Below are 20,347 nucleotides of genomic sequence, written 5' to 3'. Positions count from 1 at the left end.
TTTAGCCCATTTCCGAGATATTCAAACATACATAACTTTTGAACCGTTTATTGTAGAGACTTGAGTGACCCCTCATTTTCTTTGTCTCATTGAGCTCTTTTCAATAAGCCTTTAATCTAACTAAGAACATAATCTCTTAACATCGTGTTCGCAGTCTTCTTATCGTGTGTATTTTATTTTTGGGTGTGGAATAGCTGCTCTAGCTCCAACATTTCCGTCGCACATATCAACAAATTAAAACAAATTTTGAATGCATGTTTGCAGAATTTTAATTAAAGGAAGTAAAAGTTGCATTTTTCATTACTCGGAACAAATTTGTCCATAATTTTTTTTTCTGATGTTGAAATGCTAATCCCACAGCAGGAATTTTAGAGTAACTACGGTGTATACATAATCGTCGGCGTGGTTGCGCAGGTTTAGCCATGGTTTATGGTGTATATACAGCCGTAAAAACTTGACCTAAAGTAGTTAAGGTGTTTCTTTTAAGTCTCTTTTTAGGAATTTTACCCGAAGTCTTTTAACAAATTAGAATAGCAATCATGCGCGTATAAAACTGGTTTACGCAGTCCTCGTCTCTTGTTTCTGTCAAAAAAAAAAATCCCCCAAAAAAACACTGTTCTTTCTTTCTATCCTGTAAAATATTTAATTTCCAGTGTTGGTAGCAGCTTCACTATATTTAACCACTAATTTATTATTGAAATACAGTACATAACACATTCGCTAACAACACATGTGACAATACAATTCACATCACAAAAATTGGATCATAATGTCATTAATTTTAGTCCGTTTTGGGGGTGTTTTCTCAGTTTGCGAGTAAAATTTCGTCTAAAAAACAAACCTCGGTCAAATAGCGAGGCATGTTACATCGATCTTCATACTGAAAAGCAATTTTTTGTCCCAATAACGTTGGCTGCAATTGATATAATAATACAACTCATCAACTATATCGGCACCAGTTGTGCTGGTGCAAGGTGCTCTCTCGCAGGGTATAAAGTCCTCTGGTGCAAGAAACTGGTAAAACGTCCGAACTGTAACAACGACAGAACGATTTGGGACTTTCACTTAAGTATGTAGTGCGTATACTTCAAAACAAAGCGACTTTGTTGGCTTCAGTAAGAAAAATTCATATAAGTATCAGGTCAACTCTGAGATGTTGTTTCATGTGGTTCGGTTTTCCTTCTCTCAATCGAACTCCTAACAGCGTTCATTTTTAATCGGTGTATATACATGTGTAAATGTCTAAATATGGTTTTAATTTTAATTTTGATGTTTTATTATTACAATCAGCAGTTTAACATGTCGAAATGGAAAACCTAATATTGGCATCCATCTTAAAAAGGGATTTAGAATTGGGATTTTTTATTTCCTCATAGAATCTAATGATTGGGAAACCTTCTATGAAGAAATCAAGTATTTTGTATTTTGTACTTTTTTTTTAACTAACGTCGAATAAATCCAACACATCTATTTTAGTTACCAATGAATTTTTGCAACAGCTCAAAGTGTCGTTTGTCTATCCGTCACGAAATTACGGTTTCGTAGTAAAGCCCCTGCAGTATAGCTAATGAAGTTTGGCAATCAACCAACCAATCTGTCCATTATGTCGAAAAACCGAAGAATTTCAGATTATTGGACGCTATTCTTAGGACCCATTTGCATTTACATGTTATACAATTTAAGCATGTTGATCAACCTGTTTTATTGCCACACCAAACTATCAGGGAACTGACCAAACTGTTCGAGATAAGAAACAAATTTTTACGTAAATGTTAAAGGGATTATAGAGAGAAACATTTGACAAGTTTTGTCTGCATGTAATTGTTCGATTTATTGACATTGGTGCTTTAGCATCATTTCTAACTAAAAAATCTAATATGTTATTATATCCTAATATCCTATCAGCAACGTACATTTTCTAATACTTTCAGAATCTTTATGGAACAAAAAATTAAAAAAGAAATTCATTCTCCAAATCAAATTGTGATTATAATTTTCATTGACAAAAGCGTCACGGCACCATTCGTGGTTTAAACATACGCCCTAAACTGTCCCAAACATCCACTTGACAATGAACTCTTCAGTGTTTCCACAGTGTTTCAACGAACAACAAAGCAACCAAATTTGTAATCAATCTAACTAAGAACACAATCTCTTAACATCGTGTTCGCAGTCTTCTCATCGTGTGTATTTCCTTAGAGCCAATAGATGAAGTTCAATGCCGTTATATCAAGATCGTATACAATTTATAAAACTAACGGCGCAGAAACCACCAACGTGTTTTGATCTCGAATAAACTTTGCTTTAGAATCTTCCACGTTGATAGTGACAGGTAATGTTAAGTCGAGCTCATACTTCTTTTCAACTTTCAACAAAACGCTAGTCTAAACAAACCGAAAGATTATAGCTAAAAATTAAACACGCACACTACACAACATTAAATTAACTACAGACTTGTTTCTCGCACGAAGAGTAAAATGTCGCCCACCTGCAAAGCAGCTTGTTTTGTTTTGATTTTCTCGTACCGAACTTTTCTAACTTTACAAAATGTAAAATCAAGCGCTCGACATGCACGAGTGTAAGATTTGAAGTTCTTAGTGTGCCGTAAAATGGTTGCATTATATTGCTTACACCGCCTGTTACCGAAGTTGGCAAACCAGAGTAAATGAAAACGAAGCTAGTTTACTGCTAGGCTATATCAGATGCAACAAATTCCCGCCTGTGGTGGAAACGACGTTAAAAACACACATGAAGGAAAACATGATAGACTAAATCTGTGTACAGAGCAGAAAGCTGCGACACGAAATGACTCGTATAGATTTGGACGAAAAATGGGGAATTGCTCCATATAAACAACTATCTGTTACAGAGAATTAAAATAGCCATAAATTAGTATACGCAAATTAGCGCAAATTTAAAAAATTTACGTTTTCCTTTTAAAATCCGCATCAATCCTGTGCTTCGGCGGAAATAAGGCTGTTGCAACTGAAATAGCAATTTTTTATTGTTTTTTATTACGCACGCTATGGAAATTGAAATATGTTGAGTAATATCCACGATATAGAAACCTTTCTACGTGTTTGATTGAAAAATATACAACGCAAGAACAAAGCGAAGAAATCTTCGTCGCTAACGCACGCAAAGATAAGAAATATTACCACCAACCTACCTCAGTAAGATCTAAATCACACTCATTCACTGATTGTACTTCAGGCAGGTATATATCAAGTTCCACCATTTTTTTGTCTTTGTTAACCAACATTTCAACTCTTGGTGTTTTCAACTTTAACGTCCGCACAGGCTGTTTTAGTGATCTCGTTTTTTTTTCTTTTAAAGTCGTTTCAAAAAAATTGGCTGTTATAATAGGCTCAAAGGCGTGTCCGGTTGAATTAATACTATTTTCAGGTTTTTCTTTCGCCATTGTATTGTTATTATTTTTTGATATATCATTCTCCTTCTCTGATTCTGAGGTATTTGATATGTGTCTCAGTTGTTCAAACAAGGAATTATTACTTTCACTATTAGTCGCAGTATCCAACGAGTTCTTTAAAGCTGATGGACATAAGAAGTTTAATAAATTATCTTGATTACCCACGTATTTTTCTGATCTCCTCTCATACTTTCTAGAGAGTAACAGAGACTCTTTTGATTCGATATATTTTAATACCATTTCAATCAAGCTTTTATCTGTATCGGTAGGGTTTTTAAATAACAATGGGTTTAATACAACATCAACAAGAAATCCCCACTCCTTGTCAATCACTTCTTTTCTGATCTCCGACGACGCGATAGGAATTGGAGCAGCCTCGGATTCAGGTTTAGGCATTTGACGCCATTCGGCAATGTTAATATAATATTTTCGAACGGGTATTACTTCCGGTTTCTAGACAAATATAAATATAGAGAGCGAATGTAGAGCAGAGATCACAACACTGTACAGAAAATCTATTTTGATCGACAACACTGTACAGAAAATCTATTTTGATCGACAACACATCTATTACGAAATTGCATTCATAATGATTTTAGCTTAACCCTTAGACTCGAATTGCCGTCGCAGCGCGGCCGATATGACATAAAGTGGCTAATGGCAATAACTTGTGATCACTCACTTTTAAGATATTTATATACAGACCCATATAAAAGAGATTTAAATTTTCTATGCGGCAGTGCTCAAGTTCACCACCGCTGAGGGTTTAAAGACATAAAATTTTCGACAAAAAGCAATGAAGATTTCATGGTTTTCTAAAAAGGCTGAGAACCGTAGGGGTTAACGTCTTATGAGGGTAATTTCGCGGGTATTAACTATCATACAGGGCCGTGTATGAAGTATTAAGTTTCTTTCTTATCTTTGTTTTCTAAGAAGAGAAACAGAAATAAAAAAACAATCGAAAACTATGGATTTTGCGTAAATATAAATTTCACTGTTGATAAAGTAAAGAAATATTACGGAAAAAATTAAACCTGACTTTAGCAGAAAATAATGACTTAGTTACGGATTAAGACAGGATCTTACAGAACTATTTCAAGTAAACGTTTGTCAGCGTTTACCTGCTGATACAAGTTTCATTTTTTTTTTGATAAAAAACGTCTAAATTTCAGCTGAAGCTGGATGTGATAATGTATATAACTTTTTCAGGGCTTCAATTTTCTCTTAGTGTTCTTTAACAGATAGGGAAATATTTTGGTCAAATGTACGGATTAGACATAAAATAAATAAAACATAATGTATTTTAATAAAAAGAAGAAAAAAGAATTATTCTGGTGTTATAATAATGTAAGGAGATTGAGGCCGAACGCGTTTTTTGTATGTTCATAATTTTAGGCAAAATCTTACCCTAAACGTTTCCATAAATTAGGTTCTAAATTAAAAAAAACAAGTGAGGAAGACATGCAAGCACAAATAAATACGGAAGAGATTTCAAACACAATTACCTTGGTAGTCTGTATAACCATTTGTGGGATTGGTGGACCCATGTTATTATTTGAACCATCTTTTAACACTTGATCAACAAATCGTTTATATTCATCTGGATTTGCTAAAGACATTGCATCCAAGAACTTCCATATGTTTCCAACTTGTTGAAGAGCATCCACATCTGTTTTCGATTTATTCATTCTGCGAACTAACACAACTAATTAACATCAAAATACAATAATATTTGACTCGTTTTGTAAGATTTTTATGACATCATTCTACCATACTAGATATAACATCTAGTACTGAGAAAATTCTTTGTAAAGTAAAGCGAAATTATACTCCTTTGTCCATATTATTGTAAAGGAAAATTTGACATTACCTATATCTTATTTTCTCTCCAATTCGCGAAACTTTTCACATTGGGTATAAAACGTAGATTTATAGTACGAAGAGGAGGGAAGAAGCACACGTGGGTGAGTGGGTGGGTGGGTGATTCCTTATAACAAATTTTGACCTACATAATTTTCAGCCTGTATACCATCCAGTTGATTTGAATTGTGTTATAAGCCTTATACATTCCTGCATTTTGGTTATTTAGTGTCATTAATAATGGGTATGTGCTCTTAAAATAGAGTTTACAAGAAAAACAATCAAATAAAGATATAATGCACATATGATTAGAAATATATACAATCTATTATTCCAAGCCTATGGTACAATTTAAAAAAAATCAAGAATATACATTGAGAAAATATGAAAATGTTTCATACGACATACTCTTTAATTTTGCACAGAATATGCTTGTACATCTTTGCATATCATCAATTGAAGTCAGTTCTGCAGTAATTAAAATCAAATAATTTATAATCATTTTTCTTAAAAAAAAATATATATATTACTACAAAAAGAAAGATGAGAATTTACAACATATTTGACAAAGATGGCGGCGGAGCTTCGATGCGACGTGCGACTTCATTAACATATTTATCAGACACGCCTGCTTCTTTGAGCTCTTTTAATTTTCGCCGTTTAATTTCGTCCAATTTTTGACGTCGTTCTTTCGCCAAATTATCCATTTTGATACCTTCTTCGAAAAACGACTCTCTCGCGCGCACCCGTTCTCTCTCTTTCTCACGTATCTGGTTTCTCACATCGTCAGCGTATGCAGAGAGTTTCATTTGAGCAAGTTTTTCAGCTTCTTCATCTCTTCTCACTTGATCTTGCTGAGCTCTGCAAAATATATTTTTGAATTATAGTAGTTGAAATTATCATGAAAAAAAGTTATTTTCAACTATTAATAAAAACAACTTCTTGTAAACATAGCCTTTTTGTCCAGACTATACATTACTTCTGAGTGTTCAATACCATGACTTACTTTAACACTCGCTCGAACTCTGCTCTGTCTCTTCCAGCTTGTACAGAATGAAAGTGCTCCTTGTTCATTATTTGTTCCTTTCTAGCATTACTAAGCTGCTTCTCTGTTTGCGCTCTGCAAATTAAAAAAAGAAGGAAAAGTGTAAAATCTTTGAGACAATACTTTAGTAAACCAATGAAATTGTTTTATATACTTTAGTAAACCAATAAAAAAGTGCTAAGAGATCCTACTTTTTGTAAGCTTCTTCTTTCTCCTTTTTTCTCCAATCTCTTTCAGCTGCCTCCTGATTTCTCTTAGCACGCAATGCATCCTAGAGTACGGGTATAACATTAGCATTTTTACTGATTGTGAGATCCAGCGATACCCAGTACCAGTCTTAACAGGTGGCCAAAGAAAAGGAAAGGTTAAAAAAAATTGAACTTTTAAAAGGACATAAAAATTCAAATATAAAAGTAATAAAAAATAGGTAGCGCATATCTAGTAACCTTTTCTGCTTGCTTATCCTTCGCTCTTTCTTGCTGTGCGCGCAACCGAGCAATTTCTTTCTCTTTCTCAAATCTCAACTGTTCTTTCTCCTTTTCAAATGCTTCTTCTCGTGCCTGAAAAACGAAACATTATTTATACGATACTTATTATACAGTATGTTGTTGATCAAATTCCCATGTCCTGATAATTTACAAGATCATGAATTGAGAAATGGTTGTACATAGAAACACGGCGGAAAATCTAGCAAACGCACGAGTCTTCTTTCTCATACCACTTCCCGACCAGGTAATGATATTAATACATGATAAAATTTAATGTAACACCACAGAAAGCCATATCTGCTAAATGGTAAAAAAAGACATTCTGAAAATCTCTGAACACAAATCCACTAAATGTTGTGAAACGCTTCCTTCACATAATATTTACCAACTAAATTTTTACAGCATAAAAACATTAAAAAAAAAAACATTTAACATCATTTTATTTTTGCTATAGTTATCATGTTTAAAACCTATGCACTTGTGAAGAAACCATTTTCGAAACATTTTTTATATTTTATTGATTAAATCATATAGGGAAAATGTGTTAGAGGTTTAATTGTTTTCTACACGATGAGAAATAAAGGAGTAGGCGGCACATATTTTTAAAATTATCGAACTTACCGCCTTTGCGGTCAGATATTCCATCACTTTTTGTTCTTCTAATTTTTCTCTTTGTTTTAATTTTTCTTTTGTCACTAGAATCTCCTACAATATAACAAAAATCTTTGCACTTCACGCATGTTGTCAAGTTCACAAAACATTTTTTTCAAAATCAGACTAGGAATGATGTAAAACCACATAAATATTTCTGTCCAGTTCAAGTCCTCTATTCATTACAAACCACAAATATCAAAAAAAGTATTTAAAAAGTAACCTTAATAAGAACCTAAAAGTACGTTGCTTATTTAAACAATAAAAATGACTGACCTCATTTGCTCGAGCAACATCTTGCATTATGGCTTTTTGTATTTCTCTTTTTTTTACTAATGCAGTCATATCTTCTTGTTGCAGTTTATTCAGATATTGAAGCATCGCCTAAAAACATAAATATTCTGTATTTATTGTTTCGTCCGATTTCAACACAGAGAAAATATCTCACAGTTCCGCTTGCTGAAAAACAGTTAACTGGCAAAGCTGCAACCTTGAACAGTATCTTTCTCTTTTTATCTTTGCAACAATATTGGAAATAATCGTGGTCAGGATTCATTCTCTGATAATGAAAATCCCAAATTCAAAATCCAAGAGAGTCTTGTTTCTTCTTTTTTCTCTATTAAACTCATAGTGTACTTACTTTTGTTTCCTGGTCTTTCTTTTCTTGTTCCAAGAGATTGTATTGTTCATTTTCTTCAATTTGTTGATACAAAATTTCTGCTCCTTTTAATCTTTCCAATCTTTTCGCATTGTCTCGCTCTTCATATTCAACTAATGCACGCACACGATCATTTTCCATCATTTCATCCAATCTAAAAAATTGCATAAAATCAGTGCATCACGCAGACCTTACTGCAAGGGCACTCAAATGAACCTAATGGTAAGGTTATGATAGATATTAACTTTAAAAAAGAGTCATCACTTTAGAAGGAGAAACTTTTGTGTGGAAAAAAATTGAATAATTTGACAACATTTGGTAAAATACGCTATTTTAAGTCCAATCAAGTGTTTCTCAAACTAAGAGCTAATTTCTGTAAGAGTTGGGCAGATGCTGATAGTATTTTTTCCTTTTATTTTAAGATATATTGTAATACCACCTTAAACAAAAAAAAACCACCATAATTTAGGTTCTAAATTTCGAATGGTGGAGTTATGGCCAATTTAAAAATATTAAAAATTACATAACAGATAAAAATTTGTTTTTGCAATTTTATTTGCCTATAGTCAAAGCTTTAAAAATCAAATAAATAAAACACTAATATATTCTTTCTCATTTGCTAAAATAAATTCCCGCTACAATAAACCCGACGCCAAATTTTCTCTTATTAAAAAGGCAGCCTATTTTTTTAAAAAAAGAATTGACGTTAATAAAATTGTGTCAAGAAGGTAGAGAACTTTGTGGAACGAAGGTAGAGAAATTTGTGGAACATTACATACTCATCCTTATAGTCCCTTATCTATTCTTTAAATTTGTTGGCAAATTCTTTTTTCTAATTTCAAAGTTGGTTTTATTTATATTAGCAGTAAAAATTTAAACTATATAGGATCTGCGCGAATAGTTTAGGCCAAACAACCATCTTCATAAGTATTCAAATGTTCTGCTCACCGTTTATCTTCCTCCAGTACTTCTTTTTTTATTTCAACTTTCTCAATAAGTTGAGCATCTCGAATTGCATGACATTTAGCATTTAATATTGTTTCATTCAATTTTTTGATCTCATCCTCTTGCTCCTCCATTTGTTCTTGTGCTTTTTGAAGCAAATATTCACTCTTCTCCTTTGCTTCCTACACAAAACACATCAATTTCAAAAAAATTAAAGTAGACTTCCTTCGCATACAGAATAAATCTATTAGTTTTCTAGTGTTCTTTTATACTTCACCAGTTGGACAACTACAGAGACTGGAGCAGAGGCAAGTGATGGATTGCGCGCATTACCATTGCTATGCATAATTTATTTAATTGCTATAGGTTGCCATACTTTCATACTTTCAATAACATATTTTAAAGGTATGTACTACTAAGTCTGAAAAAAATTAATTTTGACACTTATTAAAAATAAATTGCTTGTTATGACACTCCTCATGGTGTTTGCTTACTTTTTTTTCTGTAAAAAAAAATAAGATTTTCATTTCTATGTTCTATGGGGCCAATCCTATTTTTTCTCATATTTTGTTACTTAAAAGACTTACGATGTGAGAGCAGCTAAATAGTTAACAAATAAAAGTATGTTACCAGTTCTAGGTCAGAAAGTTTCTCATTTTGTTTTCTGGTCAATTCCATTTGTTGCATGAAATTCTTTCTTTCTTCTGCACTTTCTTGCAACTTTTTTTTCTCGTATTTCATCTGTGCATGCAAAGCTTCTCTTTCCTTCTTGGTTAAGACCTTTGAAGAATTCTAAATGAAATAAAACTCATAAGTCTGAACACTCTCGCAGAATAACAAAGACTGCTGATAACATGCACTGTAAACAACTGAAGAAAATAATTGTTTTAACTTTAAAATTACACACAATAGCCGAAAATACAAATTTAAGTGTGATGTATATACTTAGTCCTTTTTTAGTTATTAGAACCTTAGATACATTTTTTAAAGACTAACATAAAGTTTGTTGTTTTTGTTTTGCATTTCAAAATGTAATGTGCCATAAACAGTAAAGCATCTTGTGGCTTGTTGTTTACATGAATCTATGATCAATTTTTCCAATCTATTAAAATTTTGGATAGTTTTAAAAATAAAATTAACCCTTTATTTTAGGAACTACCCAGGAGATATATAACTGATAGCAGATAATATCAGAGAATCCAACTTGATGCTGTCCTAAATTGCTTAGTACTTTTAATTTTATCCAGTAATGCTCTCATAAAGAAAATATAGGCTTACAAGATGCATTACTGTATGAAATGGTTATTTCGTACACAAGGACCTACTCTTATTCTAGAAAACTGCTCAGATGTAATTATAAGTGATTGACCAGATGGATCGTCTCTTGGAACTCTACAAAAAAGAAACAAACATTTATATTTGAAATTTTGTATAATAAATATGGTATATTTTTATTACAGAAAGCATCAATTTATACCTTAACTTTCTAATCATATCTTTAGTTATCACTTGGATGATTTCTGGTTGTTTTTGCTTTTTTGGAGCACCTAAAAGTTTTTAAAATTAATGCCTGGAGATATGTGAAATCACAACATACTTTTATATGCTTATAAAATTATAAATAAATGATGTGGATTATAATACCTTTCAAGGTTTTGCAGGACTTTATTTTCATTTTTATTTTTTTATTTTCATTTTTTGCTAACCTTCGTAAAAATTATTTGCGTTAAAGCTTATTGAGAAAGTTGCTATTTAGAAAAAAAATTCTGTTTAATAAGATGATGTAAGGTGATTTTTCCTCCTGAGTTACCTAGATCTACATCATTGGCACACTTAATTAGTGAAGCAAAAAGTCACAGTTAGTTGAAATTTGATAACGTCACCAATTGCTTAACCATATACTTGTTTTTCTTAATTAGTTAACCAGTGTGTAGTATGAAACACTAATTAAAATATATGTACATAAATATATGTATATAAAGGATATATTAAGGTTTAAATTATTTTTGACAGGACTCATAAACCTATTGATTGCAATGGTAGGTTATCTTGAGGAAATTGACCTAATGTTTGTCTCAGGTTGGCCCTAGTCACACAGTCACAAAAACATTTACTTTGTGGACACAAATTTTGGCCTGGTTCAGTATTTTTGGACACATTCAAAGTTAAGCTGTCTTTTCTGTTACATAAAACCTCTTGAAATTAGTATAAAAAATAAATGTTATGAAATTCCATTTTTACAAAATTCACAAAATTTATTTTTACAGGGTTTTTTTATAAAAAAAAACATTTTAGACCTGAGTCCTTTCCTTAAACATTTTTTCTCATTACTTTCTCTATTTTCTTTCTCTTCTTTATAAATATCTACAATATTTTATTAACAGCTGTAAATAACATTTTCTAGTTAATAATATTTGATTGATTTTTTTTCTTCTTTATTGTATTTAGCAAAAGGTATTTAAATAATTATAATTGTTTATTAGTAATTTTCTCCACCATAATTTTTATCACTTGCAACTAACAGGAAAACAGGAAAAACGTTCGAATTGAACTCCTTGTATGCTTTTATTTTTATTAAAGAAAAAAGACCTCTTTTGTCAGTTTTAGGATAACACATTGTTAGGATGTATATTTGATTTACTTGGTTGAGAATGTAAATATTAAGGATACGGTAGATCTTTTTGACACAAGTTGTCCTGTATATTCAAAATACCTCCTTAACATACCCCTTTTTTAAAAACATTTTTATATGTTATAATACATTGATAAATTCCCTATGAGTATATAGGAAAATAAATTTGTGAAAAAAAACTGGAATGGAGAAAAAAATATTCCAAACAAAACACACCTCCCTTCTTTAAAAACTGCCTCTTAACACACCAAGGCTGGGAATTTTCTCAAGATATCGAGGTTTTTAATGCTCACTTTATGATATTTTTTTGTAAAACTAGTCGATAAGGTGTGCAGGAAAAATTCACATAGGCATAATAAAAAAGATTTGTCATTTGGAAGAAGTCAACAGTGACCCATACTGTGTAGATTTTGAAACCCTGGTCATAATAATGTATTTATAAGCGGTTAAGGATACGTAAGAGCTTATACCTGTATATTTATATACATAAGAGTTTATGCCTGTCAACACACAAAATATTTTCTTATAGAAATTTATACATCATCTTTATTTTTTAAAGCTTGAAACGCTGATTAAGAAATTGTATAAAATCATGTACTTTTGACAAACAGTTACAGAAATATTGGAGTTTCATTCTGGAACCAATTGGGGGTCCCAGGTTTGGGAAACTTACCCAATTTAATCCCAGGTTGTCCCCAGTTACCTGCAATTAAAAATAACTTATTTTACCACCCTGTTTCCAAGTTATTTGACCTCAAAGTTATAAACGCATTGTAATGGCTTCACTAATTTAAATTTAGGCTACTGATGGTAAATAAACTTATTGACCCCTGACAGTTTTTTTTAACAACCCTTTATTTGCATGGCTTTGATAGTTGCTGAGTTCTTTATATTTATGAATTGAGCACCTGCGCACCAAAATTTTAGGTTCTAAATCTCTAAGAGCCCTAGATACTGGAAATTATTCGAAATTACCCCTAAAAATCTTCATGAAATGCTTATAATTAGAAAAATATAATAACTTCGTTCGGATTATTCTGAGAACTTGAAACTTACAATAAAACTTTGTTTCACCAAGGGAAATTTGGATGTTAGGACAATTTTTGGTGTCATTTTTATTAACTAGATTTCTCGTCCCAGGCCTCTTAAATTTTTTCCAATGACTCTATAACCTGGGAACTGCAACTTGGCCTCTATAACAATTGTTGTGCAACATCTCTTGTTTTGTTTTTGTTGTACATGCGCTTCCAAAAAAGTTGTTACTGTGACTGTTGCAAGATGTTGTGTAACAAAATTTAGGTTATTGGAAACTAAGCTTAAGCTCCAAGCCAAACTTTTAAAGCTAGTTTAACCCTATTCCCTCCCCCCCCCTTACGGTTTTTTTTAATAACTCCTGATTGCTTTCTTATATGGCTATGATACTTACTGAGTTTCAACATTTATCTATTAGACACCTGCATGCTAAATTTTTAGGTCCCATACCTTTCAGAGGCTTTGATATTGGCCATTACTTGAAACTAGCCCTAAAATCTCTATGAAATCCTTATAATGGGGAAAATATAAAAACTCCTGTTGGGATTATCCTTAGAACTTGAAACTTGCAACACAACTTTGTTTCATCAAGAAGAATCATTTTGAATAATTTTGACACGTGACTAATTCAATTTCCCGATTTTGTCGGATTTTACCCGAAAATCGGAAAAAAACGGATTTTCGGGCAATTTTTGGCAATTTTTTATTCGATCCATGTAAAAACCGGAAGATATGTTAAAAAAAATTTATTTAGCTTTCAGAAACTTCAAACAGAATGTAAAAATTCGCTCTAGAAAAAAAGTAATTATATTTTAAGCAGATAGTGGCATTTTTAACAATTTTCAAGCTTCTGATGACGTCACAGAAAATGTGCTGACGCAAGCAAAAATTTATTGCCGCCATTTTGTTCCTTTTATGATGTACTATAAGTGTGCCAAGTTTGATTCAATTTGAACAATCCTATGAAAAGTTATTGAGGGGGGGGGGGTGGAATCCGCCCCCCGGTCATAGTATGTTCGAAAAACCCCGGACCGAATAGGGTTAAAGGAAGTTGCATGACCATGACTCATGGGAGTCTTAGCCTAAGTCTGATGTGCAATGAATTTCAAGCACTGAAATAAATAAAACCAATCATGCAAGAAATTAATAAAAACTAAAATGTTTAAAAAATTATGGGAGGTTAGAAAAATTTGGTCAATGGTATGACAGTAAAAAAGACTTTTATCTTACTGTTACATCTGGACGTAAAAATATCAATTTTTGGGCTATTTCTTTCCTTTGGAGCAGAACTAGTTCGACCTCCAGACAGCATTTCATCCTGCAAAAAAAATTAAGAAAACTTTACTAACTAAAAGTTATAAATACATTGTAACTAAAATTTAAATCAGCAAGTTCAAAGGATGCATACCACTGTAGATGTTTTACTAACAGTTCGATATCTTCTTGAACGGACTTTTGATCCAGCACTGCTGCATGATCCAGATGACCCAAATGAAGCCACAGATGTGGTCACAGACTAAACATGTAATTATGATGATTATTGTTAAGATAAGAATACATATGTACCAGATGTGACTGGTTGCACCAAAAAAAAACTATGAGATTAAAAACCAGGATCCTGTAACAGGCATGTGTAAAGAGGTTTCATTTTAATAGAAATGATTGCCATGTTAAATCCCCTTGGTGGCTTTTCAATACGAGTGAAATTGTGATTGATTATACATCTATGTATAGATGTATAATCTATGAATAATTTTTCTTGCACAAATGAATTTTCGGCACTTTTAGGCCGCCATTATGTCTTGAATATTGCCGACCAACTTTCTTGTTTGATTTTCTCCATTGTACTCATGGATATGTTTGAGATTGTTAATTCCGATAATCTTAATGCAATTTGATGAAGAGTTACTAGTGCTCAAAGTCTGCTAAAAATTGGTTCTGCACCCCAGAATTGGGATTTTACAAGAAACTTGTAAACTTTGAAAAGGGTTTTTTTTCAAAATGAGAAAAGATACAGAGCTGAAATTTTCAGGATTAACTCATTTTACATGTAGAAACATCCCCACCAAAATTTATCAAAACCTGAGATGGTGCATGGGGCGGCTTTAAAAATTTTGGTCCACTTGACACGGAATGACATAGCCCCAGTGTATGAATGCTGTCGTAGTCCCAGGTTAACCCCAGGCATGCAATGGTACTGGGGAGATAGCATACTATTTGGGCCGATTGATGTTAGTGCAATAATAACCGATTACACCAGGCTGTACCACAAAATATCGCGACTGAGGGCGATACCTTCAGTACAGCCCAGGGTAATCAGTTATTATTGTATTTGTTAACAGTCTAAGCATCCAGACAGAATACAGCTGAATCTGGTTATTTTAACTGATAAATTTGACAGAGAAACATTGATAACAGTTGTGTGTGTATATTTTATGTGAAGCTGAAGTTTTATACCTGTACAAATATTCTTTTAATAAATAAATAAATAAAAAATAATGACACCGTTGTATTTCTATTCTATGAAAAAAAAATTATCAATAAATGCATTGTAGGAGTTAAATATATAATTACTTTCAATGCTTCTTAAACATTTCATACTGGTTTACTACTACTACTACTTTAGTGATCATTTTTTTTGACAACGGGCAATACTGCCCAATATCGGCCAATCTTCAAGAGCACCAAGGCAATCAGATTTCAAAATCAGGAAAAGTAACAATGCAGGGAGTTGTTTTGTGGAGCATGGACAGTCTGAAAAATCCTTCTTGTTGCACAATTCACTTTGTAAGGTGTAAACATTTATTGCATGGTTGATTTTGACGCCCCTGTACAATTGCATGGTTAAAATTTTCACTTCGATTAAAATAGTATAGTAAATTCAGATGGATGCAGATTTTCTTCAGTCGGGAAACGTAGTAGTCAAAGGGGGGAAACTGTTTTCAGAGTCGTTTATATGAATAATTTTTAAGTGAATTCATCCAAGGATCTTGACATTCTATCTGGGCAATCCAGTGCATTCATCCAAATAAAAACTCAGAAAATATTTACATGTGGTAAATGCACATGAGGAAGAAAAAACAAACAAAGGTTGTTCTTTTACTATTGTATCCAAAATTGTCTTATGACACAGATTTTGACACTGATGGCACCCTTGTTGAATCAGAGGTGGATGTAAGAGATCCAGTGGCAATAAGAAACACCTTTATTACTGGATGGATATAATACATACAAGATTCTTTAGCTGTGCAATTACCATGTGCCATGTTTGATAGCCATGCCAATACATGGCTAAAACTCACAAGTTAACCATGCAACAAGAAGTATTTACCTGTGGGTCTAAATAATTGGATCTCTGTGTAGCTTAAAAAAGAGCATTGAATACTCCAGGACTCCCCACCTAAGCCATCCATTTCCCCTTTTCCTAAGGAAATAATAGACAGGGTATATCTCTCTGTATTTGTGAGGCTAGCCATGTAAAAAATTACTTAAAAATGGTGGATAATACACAACTTTACAGTTTAAGTTGTTTGCTTTTCTTTATTAAAACAAGTAGTAGTAGTATTTACTTGCTGCTATATATATTGTACAGTGTATAATATATAAATGTATATAATATTATATGTTAAAAAATAAAAATAATACAATACAAGCTATAGCAGTCAAGAGACCGACCACAAGCAAAAGCTAATCTAAGGAGACCACCTTTAGGTATAGTTTCAAAACTATTTTTGTTTATGTGCAATATGCAAAAAAAAAATTCATGTTTCCATGGTTTTTAATCCTGTTTAAATACACACCTGAGCACTCTACCTGCCAATAGCTTGTGAGGAAATTAGAGAGAGCAATGGAGATGATGTCATTTAAATTTTAATGACGTCAGCATTGACTTGTCGATACAAAAAAAACCCACTGTTTTTTTAATTTGTTTAGCTGCTGCCTTTATTGTGTCTAGTTTAAGACTCTGGTCAAGAAAATGTATAGAATTATGTGCTTCTAACAAATTGCTGAAGAGATATTGACATCTATATCCTTTTGTTAACGCATGAACGCACTCCATAGTTGTTAGACCACGAAGTTGCAAGTACATCCCCACATTCTTTTTTATGGCGCCATAAATTAGTTGTTGTATGGCGCTGTAGCTCATCGGACCGGAATTCGATTCCCCTTGGCGGTGATTTAATATGGGCGAGTGAATTTTCCTTTGTTAACTAGCAGAGTCCTGTCAATTGAGGTAAAAGGTAGGTTGTATGAGGCCTGTGTAAGAAGTGTTATGTTGCACGGTAGTGAGACATGGGAAGTGAAGCAGGAAGATCTTGACCGTTTAGAAAGGAATGATATGAGAATGGTTAGGTGGATGTGTAACGCCACTCTGAGAGACAGAAAGAGTTCAGATGAGCTAAGAAGCAGGCTAAGTCTTCGTAGAATTAAAGATGTTATCCAGATAAGAAGATTGAATTGGCTGGGGCACTTGGAAAGAATGGAGGAGGATAATTGGGTAAGAAAGTGTAGAGACTTGATAGTTCCTGGGGCAAAGCCCAGGCGGATCGAGAAAGACTTGGCAGGAGGTTATAAGGGCAGACTTGATACAGAGGAAGTTGAGTTTAGATCTAACACAGTCTAGATCAGATTGGAAGAGGGTCATTAATATAACCCGTCCAACCCATGCTAGCATGGAAAACGGACGTTAAGCCGAGAATGATGATGATGAATATAACTGCAACGGTGGTAAATTAAATCTTACCGCCAAGTCGTAAAAAAAGCGAGATCTTATTTATTTTATTTCGTTATATCCTTGTGTGCTATTTGTTTTTTATTCATTAATTAAACATTTTTAAAAATGAATGTGTAGTTAAAAATCAAGCACATAAACAAAATCGCGAATAAAGAGCGATTCACCAATTTATTACCAGCACACCTAGTTTGTTTAAAAATGGTTCATAAACCTGGTTGTTATTCATGTGGCGCCGTAGATTAGTGGTTATAGCTCTCGTACTCTGTGCCGGAGACCGGGGTTCGATTCCTCTTGACGGTAGCTCAAATGAGCATTAAATACACTAGGACTCTCCATCTAAGCCATGGTCCCTTCTGGAAAAAATAAACAGGGTATATATTCCATCAATATTTGTGAGGTTAGCCATGTAAAATATGCACATCATTATCATCATCATCATCATAATATGGACCGTTACGCGAGCTCACTAAATATTTGAGACATTTACTATATCATAGTTAAGGGGCTCAAACATATATATGTGCATTTATTTCCAAACTTACCATACTTGAATATCTATGAATTTTCTTTACACAAAAAGGTAGTTCTTAAAGTACATGTATTGCTGTTGTAAATAGGCTAATTTAGTTTCTTGAGCTCAGTAGCAAATGCTCTCTTGACCATGTTTTTCTTGGAACAAAATAAATCCATGGTTAAACGTTCAAAACGGTATAAAAGCTTATTTCTTTAAGTTATCTATGGTACACCAAGCCACGGATTTATGACGGTTGCCTAGGTGGCGTTGTTTTTCATTGGACGAGTGAAAGCGAGTAACTGAGAAATTGACTGCGCATGCGTCATATTTTACTCCAAAACACTCGCCACTTCCATTTTAGTTTTACGCAAAGAGAAATATTACACACAGAGCAAAACTTGCAACTTGACTTGCATCTCAACCACGATTATATAGTTTTGAATATTATAACAAACATAAAAAATGTCGGCTAATGAATCGCAAGACGACTCATTATATCCTATAGCTGTTCTTATCGACGAACTTAGAAATGAGGATGTTCAGGTGCCATTCTTTTTCGTTATTATTTTGTTAATTTTAACAAAATTTGACTTTGTTTTGGCCATCGCAGCTTCGTAATCACCCAATGTGTAAGCGCCCACATGAAAAAGTGTAGTATTTTAAAAACTTTAATTATTTGTTTGAAAATGTATATTTAATTTACAATAAGGCATGTGTCATGCATTTTCTCACCCAACACAATCATTTTCCCATCCAAGCTGATGTTCTTTAGTGGTGTGCTCAAATAAAGGTGCACTTGACCTGCTTTGCTGTAGTCAAAGAAGTATATATACAATACAGTGATCTCATGACAACATGACTATGATCTCCATGATTGTTAAACGTTGATGTGTGCATAGCTATAAATATACAAGGGTGTCGATAAGCCGCATACACCGTAAAAAGTGCGGGCGTTTTCGGGCAAGTTCAGCGTTTTAAAAAAAATTCAGTTATTTGCCTGAAAAAATCCGCATAGTCCCGAACAATGCCCAAAAAAAAAATATTCACCATAAATGACTCTCGAAGAATTATTTAAAAAAGTATAAAAATTAAAATGAACCAACTAGCTGGTGGTAGCTAAATTCTTAAAAGAACTGTTTTTTTATGGTTTTTGATAAGATTTACTTGATAAATAACTTATATATAAACTTTATTACCTCCTTTCTCTTCAAGCGCGTTCTTTTAACTGTCGTCCCCCATGTTTATGTTACAAGGTGTTGCATTTCGGGAATGTTCTGGGCAAGTTCGGGCGCGTTTGGGAAAGTGCGGATGGCTTTGGTGGACAACCGCCAATTTAATTCGAAAAGTCGCCCAGACTCGCCCTTATATATGTGAGCGTTTGCTGCTAATCGGCACCCTCTTATAAATATCACATAACTCGAAAGTGTGCCATATAGTGGTCATTCTTTCCATCTTCTTTGTTGTCGATTAAATAAGAAGTGAGATTCCACATGTTGTTTATAATCCCTAGACCTCCTAAGCAAATCAACAGGCAAAAAAATGCTGGCAGTAATGTTCTGTCCGGATTGTGAAAACGGCCTGTTTACAAACAGGACAGCTGGATTATGTATGCATCGCCTGATTATGTTTTTTGCACTGATTATGTCGTGGTGACCAGATTATGAACAGGCAGGCTGTAATTGGTATTTTCTTCCAACTTTGAATAAAATATTGACGAGGCATGGCGAAAGAAAAAACTCTCAACATAATTTTTCTCTGCAGGATAAAACACCATTAACTTGCCTGAATATGTTCGTTCTATTAAGTCTCAATAATATTAGACTGTCATACACCTTCCCGGATTATGTTCCTTTTATAAGTGCCAAATAATATTTTTAGCCGCTGTACATAAAAGCCTGATTATGTTGCCCTGGTTATATATTTTCAGCCACTTTTTTAACCAAGGCAGCATTTATTATCCGGGCAGAACAGTAAGCCGTGGACCAGTCCATTCCAAACTTTTTTTTAGGTGGAGGCATCCTTTGATCTTGAAATTAGAATATATCTTGCATGTAGGTTAGATTTAGATCATATATTGGTGAAAAGATGCTAGTAGCCACAGTCAAAAGTTTTTAATCATAATTTAACTTTCTCCATGTAAGGTCTGCATTTTTTTGCCTGTTGATTTTTCGTGTACGCGCAAGAATCCCTTAAAACATTAGCATTAAAACTCATCTATTAACATCATGCATGGTGCAAAAACAGGTGCCGCGTTCAAGGAAAACAAAATCCTCTTAAATTTTGCCTGCGAAAAGTTGGTTTAAATGTTATAATTAAATTGTGATTGGCCAATTCAGATCAACTGTTAATCAATTTAA

At 33.2% G+C, this 20,347-nt stretch overlaps 2 protein-coding genes across 2 annotated transcripts; both read right to left on the bottom strand.

Moving 5' to 3' along the window:
- Positions 1-1,880: 1,880 nt before the first annotated feature.
- On the bottom strand, positions 1,881-5,127 carry LOC130636785 (PIH1 domain-containing protein 2-like). Its single transcript, XM_057446629.1, has 3 exons — positions 4,936-5,127; positions 3,170-3,883; positions 1,881-2,384 (listed from the first exon to the last, which is right to left on the bottom strand). The coding sequence occupies exons 1-3, from the start codon at positions 5,116-5,118 to the stop codon at positions 2,247-2,249; spliced, it is 1,035 nt and encodes a 344-aa protein (XP_057302612.1). The 5' UTR covers positions 5,119-5,127; the 3' UTR covers positions 1,881-2,246.
- Positions 5,128-5,576: 449 nt separating this feature from the next.
- Positions 5,577-18,174, bottom strand: LOC130636784 (cilia- and flagella-associated protein 45-like). The gene is made up of 14 exons (XM_057446628.1): positions 18,019-18,174; positions 14,150-14,257; positions 13,972-14,059; positions 10,555-10,624; positions 10,403-10,469; positions 9,708-9,869; positions 9,081-9,259; positions 8,115-8,286; positions 7,751-7,858; positions 7,445-7,528; positions 6,782-6,895; positions 6,527-6,606; positions 6,297-6,410; positions 5,577-6,151 (listed from the first exon to the last, which is right to left on the bottom strand). Exons 1-14 carry the CDS (start codon positions 18,019-18,021, stop codon positions 5,842-5,844), a joined length of 1,659 nt encoding a protein of 552 aa, XP_057302611.1. The 5' UTR covers positions 18,022-18,174; the 3' UTR covers positions 5,577-5,841.
- Positions 18,175-20,347: the final 2,173 nt, after the last annotated feature.

The sequence above is a fragment of the Hydractinia symbiolongicarpus genome, chromosome 3, assembly GCF_029227915.1.
Source record: "Hydractinia symbiolongicarpus strain clone_291-10 chromosome 3, HSymV2.1, whole genome shotgun sequence".
NCBI classification, from domain to species: Eukaryota; Metazoa; Cnidaria; class Hydrozoa; order Anthoathecata; family Hydractiniidae; genus Hydractinia; species Hydractinia symbiolongicarpus.
The sequence above is the reverse complement of the archived record's forward strand: the minus strand, read 5'-3'. Positions and strand labels throughout refer to the sequence as shown.

Coding starts and splice junctions, on each gene's coding strand:
- LOC130636784 (XM_057446628.1), bottom strand. Junction 14,060..14,149: donor TTAGTAAAACATCTACAGTG/GTATGCATCCTT, acceptor TTTTTTTTGCAG/GATGAAATGCTGTCTGGAGG. Junction 6,896..7,444: donor AATATCTGACCGCAAAGGCG/GTAAGTTCGATA, acceptor TTCGTTTTTCAG/GCACGAGAAGAAGCATTTGA.
- LOC130636785 (XM_057446629.1), bottom strand. CDS start 5,118: ATGAATAAATCGAAAACAGATGTGGATGCTCTTCAACAAGTTGGAAAC. Junction 3,884..4,935: donor TGGTTATACAGACTACCAAG/GTAATTGTGTTT, acceptor ATATTTGTCTAG/AAACCGGAAGTAATACCCGT. Junction 2,385..3,169: donor GTGATTTAGATCTTACTGAG/GTAGGTTGGTGG, acceptor CGGTTTGTTTAG/ACTAGCGTTTTGTTGAAAGT.